Here is a 19,816-nt window from a genome sequence, read left to right as displayed (position 1 = left end):
TATATATATAAAGCTTAGTGATTGTCTATCAATAAACTGATAAATGGACATTTTCATAAACTGAGTTTAAACACTACATCATCAATTTAAAGTGTGAGCTGTATTAAATACTTTCTGAATAGACTAAAAAAATCTTACATATTATTTGATTTGGATGTATTTTAAAGATATCACATAACAGAAACCTATTGGGCTCATGAACGAAAAAGATGTGAATGAAAAAATTTATAGACATGTAAAACTATCATTAAAACACTGTATGTCAATCTGCATTCCTAGCATTTAGATAATTGCAATTAACCTTTATATTCAGGACAATTTTCTTCATCAAATTGCTCCGGTCACTTTTTCTGGACCTTTGAGTTATGTTTGCATAAAAAATGTATATATATGAACTAGAAACATCTATCCAGGAAATAAAAAAATTACTGCAATGTGGAATTTACACACACAGCAATTAGACTAAAATGTCACTAAAACAAAGTCCTTCCAAATAGTTTGTTGCATTTGTGATTTTGTTCACATTGATATTGCCATCACGTTTGTAGTTTTGATATATTCTATGGGCTTGGTAAATTTAGTTGTATTTGTAGTTATTTAGTACTTAAAGTTTGACTAAAGATAAAATCAGCTTGTTACAAATTAGTTGATTTAGTGTTTCTCAAGCTATTCCCCAATGAGGAGCTTTGTGAACTGCTCTCCTCTGGACTGGTTTTGTGAGCTGTTGGGTTCAGAGCGGTCTCAGTTTTCTGGCGTCTCGTGAAGAGTGAAAAAAGGAGCACTTTTGGAAGTGAAGAAAGAAAGGTTAGAGGTGAGGGGACAGCTAAATAAAAGACACTGTAGAAAACAGTGAGGGGGTAGATACATCTTAAAGAAAGAGGAGAGAGAAGAAGGGGATTGAAGGAGCTTTTGGGGGTTAAGGTTGAATGTGCCACAGGGGAGCATTAGTTCTGTTTGTGTCATGACTAGAGTGTTATTTACTAAGATTTGGCTGTGACTCTCTTCATTACCAAGTCAGGAAGAACCAGAATTATGAACTGGGAGGAATGAAAAACAAAAATGTTGAGGCGAGAGTCTGCTTGGAGCTCAGTCTTCTGTGGAAGCCAATATATTGGACAAAATTAATGGTTACTTTTTTGCATATTTACCATAACAAGACTGCATTGCTGGAGGTATGATATGGCTCATGCCCACATTGAGTAAACAAAAGAGAGAGCTATAGAAATATACTACATACATCGGAGAAGCAATGAAGCTGAAGTGAGTTAAAAACGGTAGGATACAAGGAAAGTGGCTCATGAATGACTTAAAATGCATTTTTTTGAGTTTTTTAACTTTTTTGTTTTTCTTTTTTTTTAGTTTTTACGGAAACATTGGCTTTTTTTGTGTTTTTTATTGGACAGTACGGTAGGCTGAAAGTAAAGGGGGTATGAGAGGGGGAGAGACAAGCGGCAAAGGACCACAGGTTGGATTCAAACCCAGGTTGGCCGCATCGAGCACTAAGGCCTCCATAAATGTGTCGTGAGCGCTAACCACTGCTCCACCTGCACGCCCCAACTTTCTATATTACAAATTTTTTCAGCCCATTCTGACCAATGTGTCAGCATATTTAGCACCATAAATAATATAATAAAAACGTTCTGGTTTCTACTGGTGTTCAGCTAAAGGTGAAATAAGTTCTTTAAAAGAATAAAGAACACCTCTTTGTTGGTTCTGATTAGATTAGATCTGGCTATTTTTTTATGAACAGGTCTCTGATTTTCCGTTTCACAGACAATAGGGTTATAAATATGTTTAAATCATTTAAGAGCATTATATAACATTATTTAAGAATAATGTCTCTCTCTGGCTGAATCTGTATTAGACTTTTTTTTTTCTCATTTCCCTGGAAGAATTGGGGGCGATATTACTGTGCAGGTGAGCTGAGCGGGTGTATGAATCAGTCAGGGAGGGGTGTGCTTTTTTCCTGTGTGAGCTGCTTGTTTATTTCTTACATCCTCCGATTGCCTGATAAGTATCTGAGTGTTTGTAGGTACATGTGCGTGAGGGAGGTGTGCCAGAGGAAGGTGTGTGTGATGTCAAGCCCAGACAGGCTCCACTTTGGTCCAGGTTTAGATTTCTGTCAGGTTGTAATGATTAGTTAACGGAGTTGGCAATTATCTCAGACTGTCAGGCTAAGATACAAGCCAGATACCGTTAGGATACCGAGTGCATACAGAAGTCATTTGACAATCTTCTGCAGTTTCCTGCCCCAATTAAAATAGACGGTGAGGATACTACACATTGGGGGGGTATTTAACACCATATATATATATCCTGATATGATTTCTTTCAAAACTGTGGTTAAGTTTTTACTTAACGGTGCGTTATGATGTGAAAGATCGTGTAAGATAAGCAGTGCCATGAAAAACTATTTCCCCCATCTCACTTTTCTGTTTTTTCAACAAGCGCTCAAGTTTCAGGTCATCAAACCATTTTATATCAGAGATAATAAGACGAGTAAATACAAACAAACCAAGATCGAATATTGATTTAATTAAGGAGAAACGTTCAAACTAAACTGTCAAATAGCAACAAAAGTTTGAAGGACATTTTTTAAGTCCTAGAAACTTTCTCTCCAAAATTAGCAGGTTAACCATATTTTTCAAACATCGTCGTCCCGCTAACAATCAGCATTTGGCTCCCTTCCCACCGGCGAAAAAAGCTGGGTCTGTCCCACAAGCTGGCAAGCTGTGTGGCATCTGTCCGACCCACTTTTGCGTGTCTCGTGACACCATCACTCTGGGTTAGCAATTATGATGTCACCAGTGCGACAGAAATCAGGAAAGTAAACAATGGAGAGCCACATGGAAGGAAGCCAGGGCTTAGTAACTTTTCTTTATTGTTTCATTCTTCTGTCCCTCTAAATCTCTCTCATTGTTGCTACGCCATGTTTATCGAATGTATGCAGATTCGTTTTGGCTTGTTAAACCAGACGTGACTGCCGCAGTTAGTTGACGTCCTTACGTTGTGCTAAATAGTAACATGTAAATTAGCTGGTTGATACGGGTCAGTCACCCACTGCCGCTAAAAGCCAATTGTTCAAGGGTTTAAACTGTTTTTTTTTTTTTGTTTTTTTTTTATTAGCCAGTGGGAAAGGGATATTAGTTATCCACAAATATTTAGATAATCTCCAAGGTTTTGATGAAATACTGTTTCAATAGGGGTCACTTCTGCCATTTCAGAAAAAGACCTCCATACCTGCAGTCAAACATGGAGGTGATAACATCATGGTCTTGTGCTCTTCAGCTACTTAAAGACTTAAATCTTTTTGTGTAATCACGTGAACCTTTACTGGAAACTCTAGAAGATTTATCTTCTTCATGTGTTTTAATTTGCATCTTGGTCTTAAATCTGAAGGCTGCAATTCCTAAAAATGACCTTTCATAGCTTGGTACCAGTAACCAGCCGACCCCTTGTGTAACCAGAAGACGACGCCACAGCAGACAACACCAAAAGCTGACAATACAGTTCTATTTTAAAAGTCCAAGTGCTTTTCTGTTCATATAAAGCAGCAACAAAGGCCTCCCAAGGATGCCGCCTTTGCAGGACAATGCAAACGATGCCTGTCCCAGAAGGGCTCGTAAATCTCACTGATTTCACAGCAGCAGTAGAATTTTCTGTCTGATCAGCAGAAAGAATCAGCAGTGACACAGTTTCCCAGACACGGTATCATGGGAACAACCTATATTTTTTAGCTCTTGTTCTTGACTTTCCTGGAAGGGCAGTTAAGATTTCTAGAAAAAAAAAAAAAGTAAATGTTTTATACTTCAGCAATATAAGCTGCTGGGTTCATTTTTTTTTGTCTTTATGATTTGCTTGCAAACACAAATCAAGGGCTATTTATTAGGAAACAGAGGTGAATCATTTCCGCTCCCCTCTTACACTCTTCCCACCGGTTCCCACGCTGCCCCTTACCTGACTAACCACAGTTTGAATTGGTTTAACACGTCATGATTGGCTGCTCAAACCATGTGACCCAAGAGACGCCGCCTTTTAAGATTGATGGAGGATTTTCCCATGGGAGCTGCCTACAGTGCTGAGAGAAAGCATGTGTCTGTCTGTTTGAGCTTGTTAAGGGGGGGAAATCACCCACCTCCTATGTTTTTTTCTTTTTTTTTTAAACCTCTCATCTATCCCCCTTTTTTTACTCATTTTTGCATAAACTCTGATCTTTTGAAACTCTGTGTTACAAATTTGATCAGCTCTATAAAAGTGGCTCGCTAAAGAAACATGACATTTTTAAAAAAAGAGATGGACAAACATAAAATAGTCCTTTTTATACACAAAATGGTTGCAGTTAATGCATAATTAATATATTTTAAAAATGAACTTCAAAGAACAGGCCATAGTTTCATAGATTATAAAATACTACGAAACACAGAGGTGTTCATGCACCTGGGAGACATATGAACAATCTGGAGCCATCACTTCAATTAATAGTGTTAGGACAAACCAAGAAAAGATGCATCGAGACTTAAAAGACATGAAACATTTTATTTTAATTCTTGTTAAAATTATTTAACATAAATGTAATGAAAACTTGAGAGGAAAAAGTACTTTGTGTGTGAATGTGCCTCCCATAGCAGCTGCATGCTTGAACTTTCAAATAGTCTGGAGTTATAGTCATTCATTTGCTCTTTGATTCTATACAGTAAGAAAGCATTTAAATAAGGTAAGCAGATTCGCCAAACAAATTTGAACTTAATTTTGTGAAAGTTAGGTATAATCTGCTTCGGTTTAGAAAAATAATCTTTGTTTAATTTTCTTTGAGGTTTTATTTAGTTTCTGTAAATCATGGTGGCTTGAATAAGGTATCAAAAAGTCCAAAATTAAATAGACTGTATCTTGTAAAATATTTAAAACAAACACTGGCTTTTTAATGTGGCTCTTTTTTTTAATTACTATAAAGAATGAAAAGTTAAAAATGTTCTCCCCAGTAAAATTAGCTGTAAATTCAACCTCTCCATGACTGGATTGTAATTTGCTTGATTTTGAATTTCTTATATCCAGGATTGCGTGTGTGAGATGATGTGTTTGTCTGCCGGCCGGAGTTCATTGCAGGTTCTGGCATGCTCCAACCTGGGAAACTTTGAGCTGAACAAATAGCTCGCCCTGTCGTGCTTGTCCCCACCATCATGATCACACGTGGAAGTATATATGATGTACTTTTGCAAATTTTGGGGCCAGTTGTCATCTTTTGTGGTTAGTTATTAGCTGGTTTATGTGACTAGAGAGAGAGTATAAAAGATGGGACTATGGTGCATCAGGGGAGAAAGAAAGCCTCGTCGTTATAAAACAGACACCTCTGCTGTTCCCACACCTCCACTGTCTCTTGCAGCTTTTTCATGTCCTGACCTCAGTCGCCACAGAGGCAAACATCGCCCTGCATGTGCACACAGAGGAGACGACCTGCTTTTGTGCTGAGTGGGTGTAGTCTCCTGCTTTCCTCCTGATTTTTCCCAGGTAAAGAGTGACAAGGCTTAAGCGAGCCTGTTAAAGATCTCACTCTTATGAGCCAGATTTGATTTACTGCCCACTCCTGAGTGGAATGCTGTTTACAGGGTGGAGCTCAGGTGTGTTGACAAGGCTTTTAGCACTGACGTGTTGTCAGGATGGCTTACAGACAAGCGTGTGTTCGTTTTAGGGGCCGGCAAGCAGGAGGTCACTAATGTCCCACCAAGGGAGACCTTTATCGTGAAGAAGAACAGGACGGCAGGAGCGTGTGAAAATCACTCGGGCGTCAGTGGTGTCTTTCCTGACACTCTAACACCCTGATCGGATCTTTCAGTAACACTTGCCCCTTTTTCACACTGAAGGAGTAACCTGGGAAAATGTCTGATTGCTATCGATGTGAAAAGGTCAACTCGAGTGAAAAAGCCCTGCAAATCCTGCTTTTAGATGGTTTAACACCTGTCTGACGCTTCATTTGGGAGCTATGAAAAATCGCTGAGGTGAACCTTCCTGCTAATGCTGAATCAGTTGGAAAATTAATCTTCTGCTGCCGGCTGGTAAAAACATCCAGATCCACACCTTCAGGTTCAACCTAATGAAACAGGGTCATAGGCTGGGGATGTTTTTCCCCAACTCATCAAATATTTCACCTTCTCCCACCAAATGTTTAACTGTACTTTTTGTTATTATCTAAAGCTATAAATAATTATTAAAAGTAATTATTAAACTATTGGATAATATTTCACTGAGGAAAAAAAGATTACTTGTTCTTTAGATAATCAAGAAATTTTTTTACTTTTTGTCTATTTTCAAATAAAAAAATAAGTACATTTTGACATGTCTTCAGGGTTAAACTTTAAGATTTGTTTTTTATTGTTGCAATGGGCCAGATTAAAGTCCATATTTTTAGCATTAGAAAAATGTTTCATTTTCTTCTGTAATTAAGAATGAAAGTGTGTCCCTGTAGACATGTGATTCAGTGGTTTTGGTATCCCTTATTTTTCAAAATAAAGGTTTGAAGTGGATTATTTTTTCTCTCATATCTCTCATCTGTTGCTTTTCTCTTGTTGTTTTCTTCAGGCATGTAACAGTGATCAATATGTGGCGATTCCCAGAGCTGACATGGTAACAATGCTCAAAGATAAAGGTATACTACACTCAACTGAAAATGTAGTAATAGGATTATTTAGATTATCCTCCTCCTGCTATTATTTATTTATTTTTGCTTCCAGTCACCTTTATCTGTAGGACATTTAAAATGAATTTGTTTTATTGGTTTTCTCCAGGATTTCTGCAGGATCACAACACTGAGGGGATGCTGGAGAAATCCTGTCAACAGGAAGAGCTGAGGCTCAATGACACTGTGACCCTCAGCACGACCCCTGAACCCCCCAGGTACGCCACTCAGTGTCGCTGGGCCTCCCTTTCAAGACTGGACCGTGACACCCTGACCTTTCCCGGAGGGTCACCTATTCAGCTGCACACCGTGCCCCCCGGCCTGCTGCAGAGGATACCGCTGTTCTACGTCTGCACCAGATGTGGCAAGGTGTTCTGGGAAGGCTCTCACTTTGACCGTGTCCTCTCTATGTTCCAGGAAGTCTTACACGTAACAGATGAGGACAGTATCTCAGCTGCTGGGCAATAGACACAATGCCCAGAGCAACTGGTGCCATGTTCTTAAGAGTACTGTTAATATGTCTGGTTTGTTTTTTTTTACTTGAGTGAGAAATGGATGAATGGTCTTTTTAAAAGTTTTAGATTTTTTTTGTTTTATGTCCATATTTATATTATTTGATTCAGCTTTGGTAGTCTTTTCAGGTTGAGAGTATTTATTTTTCTGCACTATAGCATGCATCCAGTGTATGGCTCTATCACTCTTTGAGCCACCAAGTCAAAGGGCAGAATTAGAGAGTAGGTGAGAAGTGGAGTGTAAGAGGAGCTGCACTGGTGCTACTTTCACTTGCTCGGTCTGGGATGCCAGTTTTGTTGATATAAGGAATTGTTAACTTTTTTCCCAGCCTAAGGAATCTGAAAGTTTTTTTGTTTTTTTTTTACTGTAAAGGATATATATTATCCTTCCCCACTATTAGAGTGAATGTATTGCTTTACCAGATCATCCACAGTACTGGGGCATTTTTATGCTCTCTTCTCCTCAGCTCACCTCATAGGTTTTCTATAAGATTAAGACTGTCTAGTTTTTAGTTTTTCCATTTATTATTTACCATTTTCCTCCTAAAAGTCTTTCCAGACTCCGAAAGATAATTTTGTATGTCTTTGGTGTGTCAAAGAGTTCATGTTGAAATTGTTTAACCAGTGTTAACAAGGTCTTAAGTGGAGAAACAATGCCACAGTACGACAAACATCCACCATACTTTATTTTCTCCATGTTTATTTGTTTCACACCAGATGTTTCACTGATGTTGATGTAAATTTCTGTTTTAGTTTGTTCTGACAAAAGAAGTTCCAGTTTTAGTCACAGTAGAATTACATAAAGTTCAAGTCTGGTTGAAATTTAGATTGTTTTAGTGGTTATTATATTACCAGCCTACTTACAGAGCATGATGGCAAAAAGAAAAATCTGTTCTTATCAGCGTCGGAGTTCAATTTGTACAGTAAAAGTGTACCTTTCTTAAAAGAAAAGCAATCCTCTTTTTTTCTAGTGCGTTAAACATTTAAAGATGAAGTTTAAAAACAAATGGAAGTGTAAATTACGAATAATTCATTTACAGAAGTGAGGAGCATAGAAAACAAATGTCGGTACAGCTAGACATCTCAAACCAACATGTGTCAATAGTATATTGTTTTTTTCATGCTACTCAAGAAAATTTCTCAAATCAAATGTTTTTTTGTACAAATTTTCTGTGTTGCTATTAAAATCGAACGCTCTTGAATTGAGAGTATGTTAAATGTCAAAAATGTCTGATGGTTTAGACAATACAAAAATAAACTGATTTTTCATTTCATTATTAAACTGAGAGCATATTGTCCCTTGTTTCATTCAACATGGATTTTTCTTTTTATTTCTAATGCAAATCGGGTGGTTATGAAGTAAAAATGGACTGAATGATAAGATCATCTAAGATTCACTGATATCTGTCAGGTGTAACATTACGCAAAAGAAGGGTCACATCTCTAGAGGAGAAGAGAAGAAGAAATGTTCGCATACCATGAGAACCCTTATATTTTTTCCACCTGTAAATTTGTTCAACTGCATGAAATGAGCCTTAACCCAATGGGTTAAAGTCTGAGATTTTGGAGGCGTGTAATGAGTTTCAGAAGACTCAACTTTATTTATCCTTTGGGATTACTCCTTTAAGGAAATTTTGGTTCCAGTAGCTTATATAGAGTACAAAGAGTTGAAGCAGGATGCCAATAAAAATAAAAATACAACAGACAATATAAAAAAGAGTATATATACTACAAAAGAGCATAAAAAATGTTGTAATGTCCTGGAATATGTTTCCTTTAGATATAAAAATATCTGCACAGTAGAGAGCTAAGGGAAGACTACATGGTAGTTGACTTGGATTATAGCACTTGTACTGCAGAGATGTACTGACCTTATAAATAAGTAAAAAATTACACAGTGAGAGAGAAAGTATTGCACATGAATGACAATAGGTAATGTTTTGCATAAGATGTCCAAACTAAAAACCAACTTTATACAAATCATCCATCTCTTGGTTTTTTTCTGCTTTTAAATGGCTCAGTGATTTTCAAAAACATTGGAAATGTGAACAGAATAAAGATTTCATTTTGAGTCTATATATGTATATATATAATTTTTTATTTTTTTTAAATTCCCGAGTCACTTTGAATATGCTGTCATTATTTTCCATACTATTGTAAAGCATTTACCTATCCTTGTCGTAAACCAATTACTTGTAAAATAATTTGAAATGGACTTCACTTCATCCTTTGCTTAAAAAAATGCTATTTTAAAATTTGACATTAAAATCAGAGTATATTTTGGATTGCTTTAATTATCTTCAGTCTTTAGCCTGAAAATTAATCACTTTCATTTATTTTTATTTTGAACTTTATGGCTTTGATTACCCTTTTCCCCCCACCCCAAATATCCAACTTATTTCCTTAATTAACTGGTTTTGATTCACTTTAAATTTGAAAAAAGAAAAAATAATAATAATAGATATAGTTTATCTTTCCCATGTGTACTGTTTGGCACGGGCAAATACAGGAGAGAAAATCTCAATCTGTTAGAAAAAAAAGTATGACAGTTTGACGGATTACAGCCATGATAAATGGAATAAATAAATAAATAAAATATTTTACCCAAAACATATTTTGGGTCGATATTTTTGGATACTTTTTTTTTTTTTTGCCACAAGAAAAAGGGGAATGCATTTAAAAGTTTTAAGAGCATGTGAAAGATTTCACAGGGAAGAAATCAACATTTCCCCCAAATACACATAAACTGCAACACAAACCGATTATGCAGGCGTAATTACAACAGAATTATGACAAATTGAGTAATTCACACCTCTAGATTTTTAAATCCAGTCTTAAGAGTTAAAATATCAAACATCCAGCAGCCTTTTTAAATAGTTTTCCTTAGAATACATTTCATTGCTTCCAACTAAATCATAAGAGATTGGATTTAATGATCTGGAAAAAAAAAAAAAAAAGATTGATGAGAAACTAAGGTTGGCAGCAGTTTATAAAAGAGTCAGAAATCTGCCAATCATTGCTTTACAATACAGATTTACCTCATGCACAATCATTCTGCTCTATCACACATCCTGGAAAACAGACACTCATGTGGACATGAAGACATGAGCTTTCACGAATAAGACTTTTTTTTTTTTTATTGCTGCAGTTATTAAGCTTCCCTGAAGTGTATTTTATTGGTATGAATATGATGCGGCTCCCGGACTGTCCTTATCCGGGTGGTCGCAGCTCCTGTCTGCACACAGCTCTGTGCTGCAGCCCCGTGTTATTTGATCCACGCTCTTTCTTCGCTGGGAAGAAAAGCTCGCCTCTTTCCCACGCTCTGTGGACACGTGGTGTCCGGAATGAATTGGATTCAGAGGCCCCTCCCTCCTGGTTAAACGTCACCTCTCTCTCTCTTTCACATTCACACACACATTCTTTTTCCTATGAATGTATTTGAAACAATCTGGTTATAATGACGAAACATTTGAGAATTCACTTTAATGCAAAATTTTTAAATCTCTAAATAAATGGGATATTTTTTTTTTCTATTTTTGTTTTCTATATTTTACGTTTTAACATCATGTGTGCCAGAGGACTGTCCTTTTTGGCCCCGGACCCTTCGCTCCCAGGCGCCAGACCTTGGATCGGTTTGGGAAGTTTCTGCGCGCCTGATGCGCATTTTATGTTTAAATAATAATAATAATTAATAATAAAGTTTTGTCGTTGCTGTGAAAATTACACAACGAGTGGATTTCCGGAAAAAAAAAAAAAAAGATTGGAATGAAGTATATGTGTTTGAGAGGGGGGAGAAACTTTTGGCTCCTTCAATTTGCGCACACATGCTTTCCAAGTACAACTAAAGCCGTGATGGCCGACAGATGTTCCTGGTTTTCTAGGAAGTGTTCTGCAAAGAGCAAGCCTAAAGAAAATAAACAACATCTGGACAGATGTTTACGAATCATTTTTTTTTTACCTGCAGAAATGCAAATATTAGTCCCTAGGTGTGTTTTCATGGCTAAAGCATTTCAAAGTTCATGCAGGTTTAAGTTGATTTCTTTGCTATTTTTAAATCCAGGTATCCTGATGAACTTGCCTCAGTTCTTCTCCTGCTGTTTTTGCCCATTCATGTGATGTAAAGTGGGGGTCGGGGGTGCTGGGAGCCATCTGCTCTGTGTTTGGGAGTCAGTATAGGGACCCACCAGACATCACAGTCATAAAAGAAATTATATAATAGAAATTTAATTTCCCCAAAATCAGAAGCTATGTTCATCATCTAATTGTTGATTTCCAAACTATAATGGTGTCAGTGAAAGTATGTTTCAAGTGTTTCGACATCAGCCTTAGTTTAGTTTATCAAGTTTCTCATCCTGACTCAGACCTGCATGCAGTGTTTTATTTTTGGATCATTTTGCAGCTGTTTGAGCACTGAGGAATAAAAATGGAAAGCATGCAAAAATATCTAAAGCATAGGCCTAAATAATTGTCTCTTTATGTCATATTCATATCTTATATGTTAATTGCATCTGACAGAATCATTTACGCCATCTTATTGCAACTTCAGCTGGAAAACCTCAGACTGTGGGAAATTAGTCATAAAAAATAAGTCAAACTGATCACAGCCAACATTTACAGTAAGGGCCCGAAACCTATCCAACAAGTCCCCATATAGGATTCCCTTTTATAATTGCCATTATAATTTTGATGCAGGAAAACTCCATGCAAAAGTAATATATAATTCATAGATGCTTTGCTTAGTGGGAAATTATCTTCCCACATTTTTCAGCTGCAAAGGAATGGTGCATCAGCACAGGTTCAGTCCCCATCAGCTGCAGCAAAAATTCTACTGGGGCCCATATGAATTATAGAGATATATATCAGAAATTGGATTTATAAGGATTTGTCAACCAATTATAGAAATTACCTCTGTGAAAAACAAACAAAACATTATGGTTGACGAGTATCTGCCATAGGGGTCCCAAATATGTTTCTTAATTTAAGCATAATTGTATATAATTTAGAAACCTACCAAATATATATTTTGTTGATAGGGGTTATACTTTGTAAACTCAGGGGTATCCTAACTTAAAGCCCATTTTTACATGTCAGCTTGGTCCCCATCAAGCAGCAGCAAAATCTGCACACACACATGGTTTGGATATTGTCCAAGAAATGCTTAGTCATGCTTACTCAATGTATAATGTGCAATTACTATTTAATACCCTGTGCAATAACCCTGTACAATAATCCTGCTAAAAAAATAGACTTCAGCTGTCATATCTATCTATCCATCTCTATATATGGACTCACTGTATATACCCTCATGCACCTTTTCTTACTTTGGCATCTTCTTCTTCTTTTTGACTATTTGAACTGATGTAATGAGTAAATGTCTCCAATGTGAGATCAATAAAGTCAATTAATCAATAAACGTAATAATCTTTACATGCTATTATTTGCCCGAAATGTCCCAGAAGAAATCATTTGTGTTGGTGATGTTTTTTTTCCCTCCCTCTTTTGATATGAAGTAGATACAAATATGTTAGAAATAAAGTGCTTTATTTTAGATTTTGTTACTACTGGAGATTAAAAGGAATATAGTAGGTAGCCTTCTTCACAACCACAAGTTATCACAGGAAATTAAAAGCTTTTTAATTTGAACACTAGTGGAAAATCCTCCATCCATGGGACGCGTCCGAATTGTGCGCCATATGTAGAGATCAGAGTGTGGGAAAAAAGAGGAAGGTGTGAAACCGTTACAACAGAGAGGTACTCAGAAAGTGTTACACAGATGAGATAAACTCCACCAAACGGAGCTGTCTGTTAAGGCTGAGATGTTCCTTCTCAGCGGTTTCTCTCACTGCTTCTCTATGACTTTCTCTGCGTCTCACCGTGTTTGCGCCTTTTACCACCGACACCCCCTCCCTCCCTCCCTCTCTCTCTCTCTCTCTCTCTCTCCCCCTCTCTCTCTCTCTTCTCACACACACCAAGACACACACAGGCGCCCGGTTCCCACGGTGGTGGGGGCAGCTGAGCGGCGTGTCAATCTGCGCACAGCGTCACCTCTTTTCACTTGCAAAAAGGAAGTAGCGCAGGGCTTTTGTTATTTGAAGTCCCACAGTCTAGTCGTTTTAAAAACAACTGGACTATATCCGCCGTTTATGATTTAAACAGCCACCTATAATCTCCTCCTCGGAGGTGTTTTTACACGGGGAGCCCAAGCCCGTTTGGGATTTATTTCACTGCTATTTATACCTTTTGGTTCTGAGGTCATTTCTGCCCATACAGCAGGCAGGCTGGTTTGTCCAAACTTTTGTCCCATTTGGACCCCCTGGAACCAAGCATGAGATATGCAGCACCCCTCCCACCCCTCTTATTTCTATAATTACACTCACAGACTTCAATGTGTTTCATTTGGGGTTTTATTTATATGCCAACATTATTAGTAAGTGCAAGAAAAAAGATGCATGGTTGAAAAAAAATATTCTTAAGACTGATACCCTAAAATAAAACCTGAAAATCCAAATTTTTACTTTAAATAAGTGCATTTTTTTCTTGAATTCAGGAAGAAAGTGTGACAATTTGCCAATGGAACAAGAGAAGTTACATTTAAACTTTAACTTTAACTGCATTGTCTTATTTCAAGTGCATGCTATCCAATTATCTTTAAATATATTTATTTTATTGGCAAATTGTGGTATTCACCTGCTAAAATTAAAGGTAAATACACTAACTTTAAGAAATGTTGACTTATTTCTACATCATTTTTGCAGTGTAGTAGTAAATCCAGGTGGTTTGTTTAGGCCTCAGAAGATTGTTGGGGAACATTACTCAACATGCAGAATGACAATGATCAAAGGCATTCGGTCATGGGTAAGTTGCAGAGAAGTTTAAAGCTAGTTATTCTTATAAAACAATATCATAAGTTTCACAGTTCAGCTAAAGGATGTCAAAATGAAACTAGCCTTACAGCTTTTCACCTTAACTGTCAGGAAAGGATGGAACCAAGATGCACATGGTAACTCTGGGGGAGCTGCAGGGGTCACAGTCTAGCACATAAATAGTTATAATCTCCATAAATCTGGCTTAATTGATAAAGTAGCAACAATAAAGTCACAGTTGTTGCAGCCATTGCTGTATTGAGTTGAGGTCCTTGTCCAATAAAATGTTTAATTTAAGCACACCATCCCAGGGTAAAGCAAGGTGGTGGCAAAATCATACTGTGGGGAAGCAGAGTCTAAAACACTAATAGTTATGATACATTAGACATTTTTTACACAATGTAAAGAGACCTTTTAATAGAGCTTCATAAAGGGGCAGATGAGCCAGAGTTTTGAACGGTGAGATAAAAAAAAATGTGTTGCTGAACTCCAGGTGGAATTGCCCTTTGCGTAAAAGGATTATTTATATAAAAGTGTACCTATATTGCTTGGTGAAACAGCCAAAAACAAATGACATTTGGTGCGAATATAAATTTAAAGCTACTTATAGGTTAAGAATATATTGTATATATTTAGTCTATGTGTAAAAATCAAAATAACACATAAATGTGACCAATGTGTATTAATGCTATTGCTAAAATGAGGCCTCACATTGATTAAATGCTATTCCTAACATCTATTTTATATTTTGAATGTAGCCAGCAGTAGTTTACTCAAGTTTATTGTACAGCAAGGATGAGAAAAGGAGAAATCAGCTGAGTTGTGGTAAACAAAGTTGTGGGCCCCCAACAATTATAGTCAGTTTAGGGACAGAATAATAGCTACCTATAAAACCTCAACAGTTCTTATTGAACCTTCTTTTAATCCTTTCCACTTGCAGGAGATCAGATACAGAGCTAAACAAAAATTGGATACAAAAATTGTTGCCAGTGCTTTAATATTTCTGCAGCAACATTATTTGTACCCCCAATCCCCCTCCACCACCAACTACTCTCTCTCTCTCTCTCTCTCTACAACACCACGCCCCCCCAAACCAAAGACAGAGAGGCAAGGCTCTGATCCCTCCCTTCAACCCAACCGGCAGCCTATACCGTCCGCGCTACTCCGCCCATTCCTCCACTGTTAATTCTTTGGGAAGGCATTGTCATGCAAATAAAGGACGCGTAAAAATATTCGCCCGGAGCACGGCGCAGTTCAGAGACTCACACGGACCGCCAGGAGGAACGCACGCATCCCGGGGCCACAAAGTGGTTTATCTGTCGCCAGGACACGGACCCGTCCATCCGTCGCAGGTAAGTAAGCGGATCGCGGTTTTGGCTGATGGACGCAAGCTTGGGGGGATCCGTGCGTAAAGCCGTGGCGCACGGAGCTCTCCGTTCCTCTGCTGCGCTGTGTCACTCCTGGATGTGGCGGAATGTGTGTAAGGAATTTGGATTCGTGCGGACATCTTTCGTGATTATTCTTTGATTATTATATTTCTCTCTCTCTCTCAGACATCTGCATGGCCACATGAGCAGCGACATATAGCCAGGAAGCTGGTTGGACCGCTGAAGGAAGGGATCCAGCAACCAGGAGGCTGCACTTTGGTGAATGTGGTCATCCTGCCAGTCTCCGCAGTGAAATCGGAGGTGTCTTTTCTTCATCTCCTTGTGCAGATTACCTGCTGCTGCTACTAGAGAAGGAAAACTACATCCACACACCCCTGGAGCGCTTTTAGACACTTTTATATTTTAGGGGGATATTCTCTGCACATTTTTGCACACCAAGTGTGCCATTTTCCCTTTTTGTCCTTTTTGGGATATATCCAGTGATCGTTCACCGTTAAAGTGCCTTAAAACTGGGTAAAATCCAGCATAACTGTGGCACTGTATCAGACCAGAGACGCTCGACACAGCTTTAGAGCCGAGACAGGATTATTTCTCGTCCCCCCCCTCACCCTCCAGCGAGCTGCAAACATGAGCCAGGCGGATGTCTCGACTTGCTCCGCGCCGCAGAGGGTCTTCCAGGAGGCTGTGAAGAAGGGCAACACCAAGGAGCTGCACTCGCTTTTGCAGAACATGACAAACTGCGAGTTTAACGTCAATTCCTTCGGGCCAGAGGGACAGACAGCGCTCCACCAGTCTGTGATCGACGGTAACCTGGAGCTGGTGAAGCTGCTGGTGAAGTTTGGTGCAGACATCCGACTGGCTAACAGGGAAGGGTGGAGCGCTTTACATATTGCCGCCTTCGGGGGCCACCAGGACATTGTGCTATACCTCATCACCAAGGCCAAGTATTCCTCTGGGGCCCGGTGATCTGTCTTTGCTGTCAGGTAAAAATAGAACATTTTAATAAAACAAAAAACACATCAGCAACAAATTTAATCCTAAACTGCAACGCACGAAGAAATAAATAACCGCTGCCATTATTTACATAGTTGTGCCAAAATGTATGATTTAATCTCCCATCACTGTAAATCAAGCAGAACCATCGGTGCGCACCAGAGCCGGCCCGAGGCTCTAAGAAGCCTTTAGCAGAATTTGATTTGGGGGCCACATTTCTTCCACTTCTGTAATGATTTAAAAACTAACATTTCAGACATCCTATGATGCTTTTAGAGCTAAATTCAATGCAAATTTAAATAGAGGTGAAGTCCAAGAAAATGTTTTCAAGCACTAAGAGCTTAAAATATTCCAGGCTGCCTTTTGGTACTTTGTGGAATAACAGTAACAACTTTTTAGTTGTATATGTAACTGCAGGAAAAAATGTGTGATTTCAAGAAAATTTTAAAGACTTATCCACCATAAAACATCAAGCAGATAATATTAAACCAATTCACGGTTCAAACACCAAATACCAAACTACAGACATTTACATCTAGTACGTGTCCTTTAAAAAAGAAAACTTGATTCTCTGACGATTTCAAATCTATGAAATTTACTTTCTCGAGAGCATCTAATAAGCTTTAAAAGTATACAAATTTCTGTAAATAAATCTAACATTTTAAGCTCTACGTTCTATGTGGAAGATGGGCCCCCTGATTGTTTTGGGGTCATAAGCAGTGTTCTAGTTTGCCTATGTCTCGGGCTGGTTCTGACTTACAATCACACGGCGCTCTTAAAAAAAGCACCTCACTCCAGTGAGTTTGTTGGTACTTAAAGTTTTCGTCTTGAATGTTCATACAAGATCATCATAGAAGAAGCTGCCACAGTGTGTGTTTATGTATTGACTGCGGAGTGCAGATGGCCCAGTTTTTTAATTCAAAGAGAATTTTCTCTTTGCGGGAGCACAGATTTGACCTGTTGCTCTTCATTGTATAAACTCAATTTCATTTTTAAAAATTTTTTTGGTTAAGTTATTTTTATGTGAAACACGGCACTTGATGCTGCTCGGCTGCATGCTGGAATATCTGAAAGGGAAGACACGCGAACGAGAGGAGAAGCCTTTTTGCTGGTTTCCTGAGGTCTCTCTTTTTTCCCCTTAAGTCAGTTTAACTCAGAATGAAAATCATTTTAGTTACATCTGTGTTTTTATAAAATATGGGTTCCGATTCATTTTTTTAAGTCCAAATTACACACTATTCTGGACATAAATCAATTAATTCTCATTGCAAAGTTTATAATCTACATTTTTAAGACATTTTATTTTAGGCTTTGGAAAAGGAAACCTGCGAAAATCCCAGACTGCAAACATGGATGAATGCATTATTTAGACAATGGGACAGTGAATAAAGTCTGGACATGCAAATATTATATATATATTTCTTGAGAATTGATTTCATTTTCCATACAGCGTAGGAACCATGTGTAACAAGTGACTCCATCATTGTTGTGAAGTACTGTACACAATAGCTTTACCTTTTTGACAGTTGCTGAATGGGCTCTGCAAACACACATCTTGCCATTGCTGGTGTGCCAACCTTTCAGGCCAGTGCGACCACTCCGCCCTGGTGGTCATCGTATTAAGAACCGCTGCTTTCGCTTTATATGTTGTTTAAAAAAAAAAAAGGAACATTTGGATTTCACTTTATAATCTCCTTTCAGTATTCTGTTAACCCCTAGTCATCACTGTGAAAGCAGGCTGGTTTTATTGTTATTTTTTTATATTTATGAAGGTACATTGAGAAGATGCATTTTTGAATATGTTGTGGTTCTACTTTTAAAAGAAAAACATCTGTAGAGTCAGAGTATAGTAGGTGACTCAAGCTGCTTCAGACTCTTCTTTTTTTGTTTAAACCCAAACCTGCAACCCCCTCTTTAGATAACCGACACAGCTTTAGCCTGTTGACCCTCAAAAGGACTTTTAGTTATGCTGACTTTTTTTCCCATTTGGTTGCCCTTTTCCCAGCTACCTCGACTGTAAAGTGTTCTCAAGCTGTTCTTCCTTCTCCCAGTTTGTCCCCACCAATCATGCCAGTATCTGTCTGCTATGTAACTTTAACAGAGAAGATGGACTTCGGTGCAGAAGATGCAATGCATTCCTCAGTCAGAACAGTTATGTTACACTACAACCAAACCAGTGCTGAAAAAAGCATGCTTCCCATCTAAACTCCTCTCACTCCCTCTCTGTCCTCTCTCTGTCCTTATCAGCCTGTTTTATGATTATTTTTTCATTGTATAGCATGACTTATAAATGCAGGGAGTTTTATTGCACAAAAAACAGAGCCTTGCGCGCCCCTAGTGTTCAAAGGGGGTAACTTCAGAAGGCTTTGGGATATTTTCTACTACTGAGCAGGATCCTTTTTACTGATGGACAATGAAGACTTTATTGATAAATAACAACACATGACTATTGCAGGATGTCACACAACAGATAAAACAGGAAAATTGGGTTTTGTAAGCTTGCCTGCTACATTTTGAAAGTCATGACACCCTAACTATTTGTTTTTAACAATGCTGCTTGTTTTATGTCTTTTCTTAATTATGATTTTTTTTTAAAGCCTACTGCTTCACAGCAATACTGGTCCAATTCATGAGAAGCTTTTAAAAAAGTGTCTTTTATTTTGACACTGTGTTTGCTTCTCATGGGGACCCGTGTGACCGGGTTTAAAACAGTTATCAAGCCAGACTGAGAACTTCCCAGGAAAAACAAACAAATAAACATCCGGAATCCTATAATATAGCTCCACTAAGTTAAGGTATAGATACGCATCAGACAACAAATAAAAATATGCATCGCTTGTGTTAAACTTGATCTTTCTTTTTTTTTTTTCTTTTTTTTTTTGAGAAAAAAAAATATTGCACTGATGACTGTCGTTAAAAAGTTGACTTTTATATGTCAACATTTAAGTTTTTTTTCTGAATAGAAAAAAAAACACAAACACAACAAAATACTATTGTATATGTATACGCTCCAGGTGATAATGTCCTAATGTATGTTTTACTTTGTGGAAAAAAACAAAAAAACATGTTTTTCAACAAAGATGTGTGTATCTCTGTGATTGGGTGTATGTATATATACATATGGATATATATATCAAAGCTGATGATGATGATGATATCTCGGGGCACTTTCTTTTCTGAAGTGCTGTCTTCCTGTTGTGTCGTTTTAAAAGGGGGAATAATACATTTGATGGTAAGATCATTGTAACGTGGTTAAAAATTGCACGCTTGTGTGGTTATTCGGCTCACCGAGTCATAACATTTATGACCAGCAGAGCCAGCTGTCGGACTGGTGTACATGAGTGAGATGATATTTTTTTTCTAGAAAAATAGGAGAAGAAAAAATGTTTT

General features: G+C 37.8%; 2 protein-coding genes across 5 annotated transcripts in view; both read left to right on the top strand.

Annotated features, from left to right (window-relative positions):
• exd3 (exonuclease 3'-5' domain containing 3) overlaps positions 1-8,464 on the top strand; it is a 54,117-nt gene extending 45,653 nt beyond the window's left edge. For both annotated transcript variants that reach the window (XM_015381058.1, XM_015381059.1), the window contains exons 20-21: positions 6,574-6,640; positions 6,780-8,464. In XM_015381058.1, the coding sequence (XP_015236544.1) occupies positions 6,574-6,640; positions 6,780-7,138 (426 nt within the window). In that variant the 3' untranslated portion in view covers positions 7,139-8,464. The remainder of the gene's footprint in view (positions 1-6,573; positions 6,641-6,779) is intronic.
• A 6,776-nt stretch (positions 8,465-15,240) lies between these two features.
• Positions 15,241-19,816, top strand: nrarp (NOTCH-regulated ankyrin repeat protein). Of its 3 annotated transcripts, none has more exons than XM_015381044.1 (2): positions 15,241-15,397; positions 15,599-19,816. In XM_015381044.1, exon 2 carries the CDS (start codon positions 16,061-16,063, stop codon positions 16,397-16,399), a length of 339 nt encoding a protein of 112 aa, XP_015236530.1. In that variant the 5' UTR covers positions 15,241-15,397; positions 15,599-16,060; the 3' UTR covers positions 16,400-19,816. The 3 variants fall into 3 exon arrangements, with proteins under 3 accessions (XP_015236530.1, XP_015236532.1, XP_015236531.1); XM_015381046.1 differs by having other exon boundaries at positions 15,366-15,521; XM_015381045.1 differs by having other exon boundaries at positions 15,384-15,525.

The sequence above is a fragment of the Cyprinodon variegatus genome, unplaced genomic scaffold, assembly GCF_000732505.1.
Source record: "Cyprinodon variegatus isolate N-32 unplaced genomic scaffold, C_variegatus-1.0 Scaffold227, whole genome shotgun sequence".
Taxonomy (NCBI): domain Eukaryota; kingdom Metazoa; phylum Chordata; class Actinopteri; order Cyprinodontiformes; family Cyprinodontidae; genus Cyprinodon; species Cyprinodon variegatus.
The sequence above is the reverse complement of the archived record's forward strand: the minus strand, read 5'-3'. Positions and strand labels throughout refer to the sequence as shown.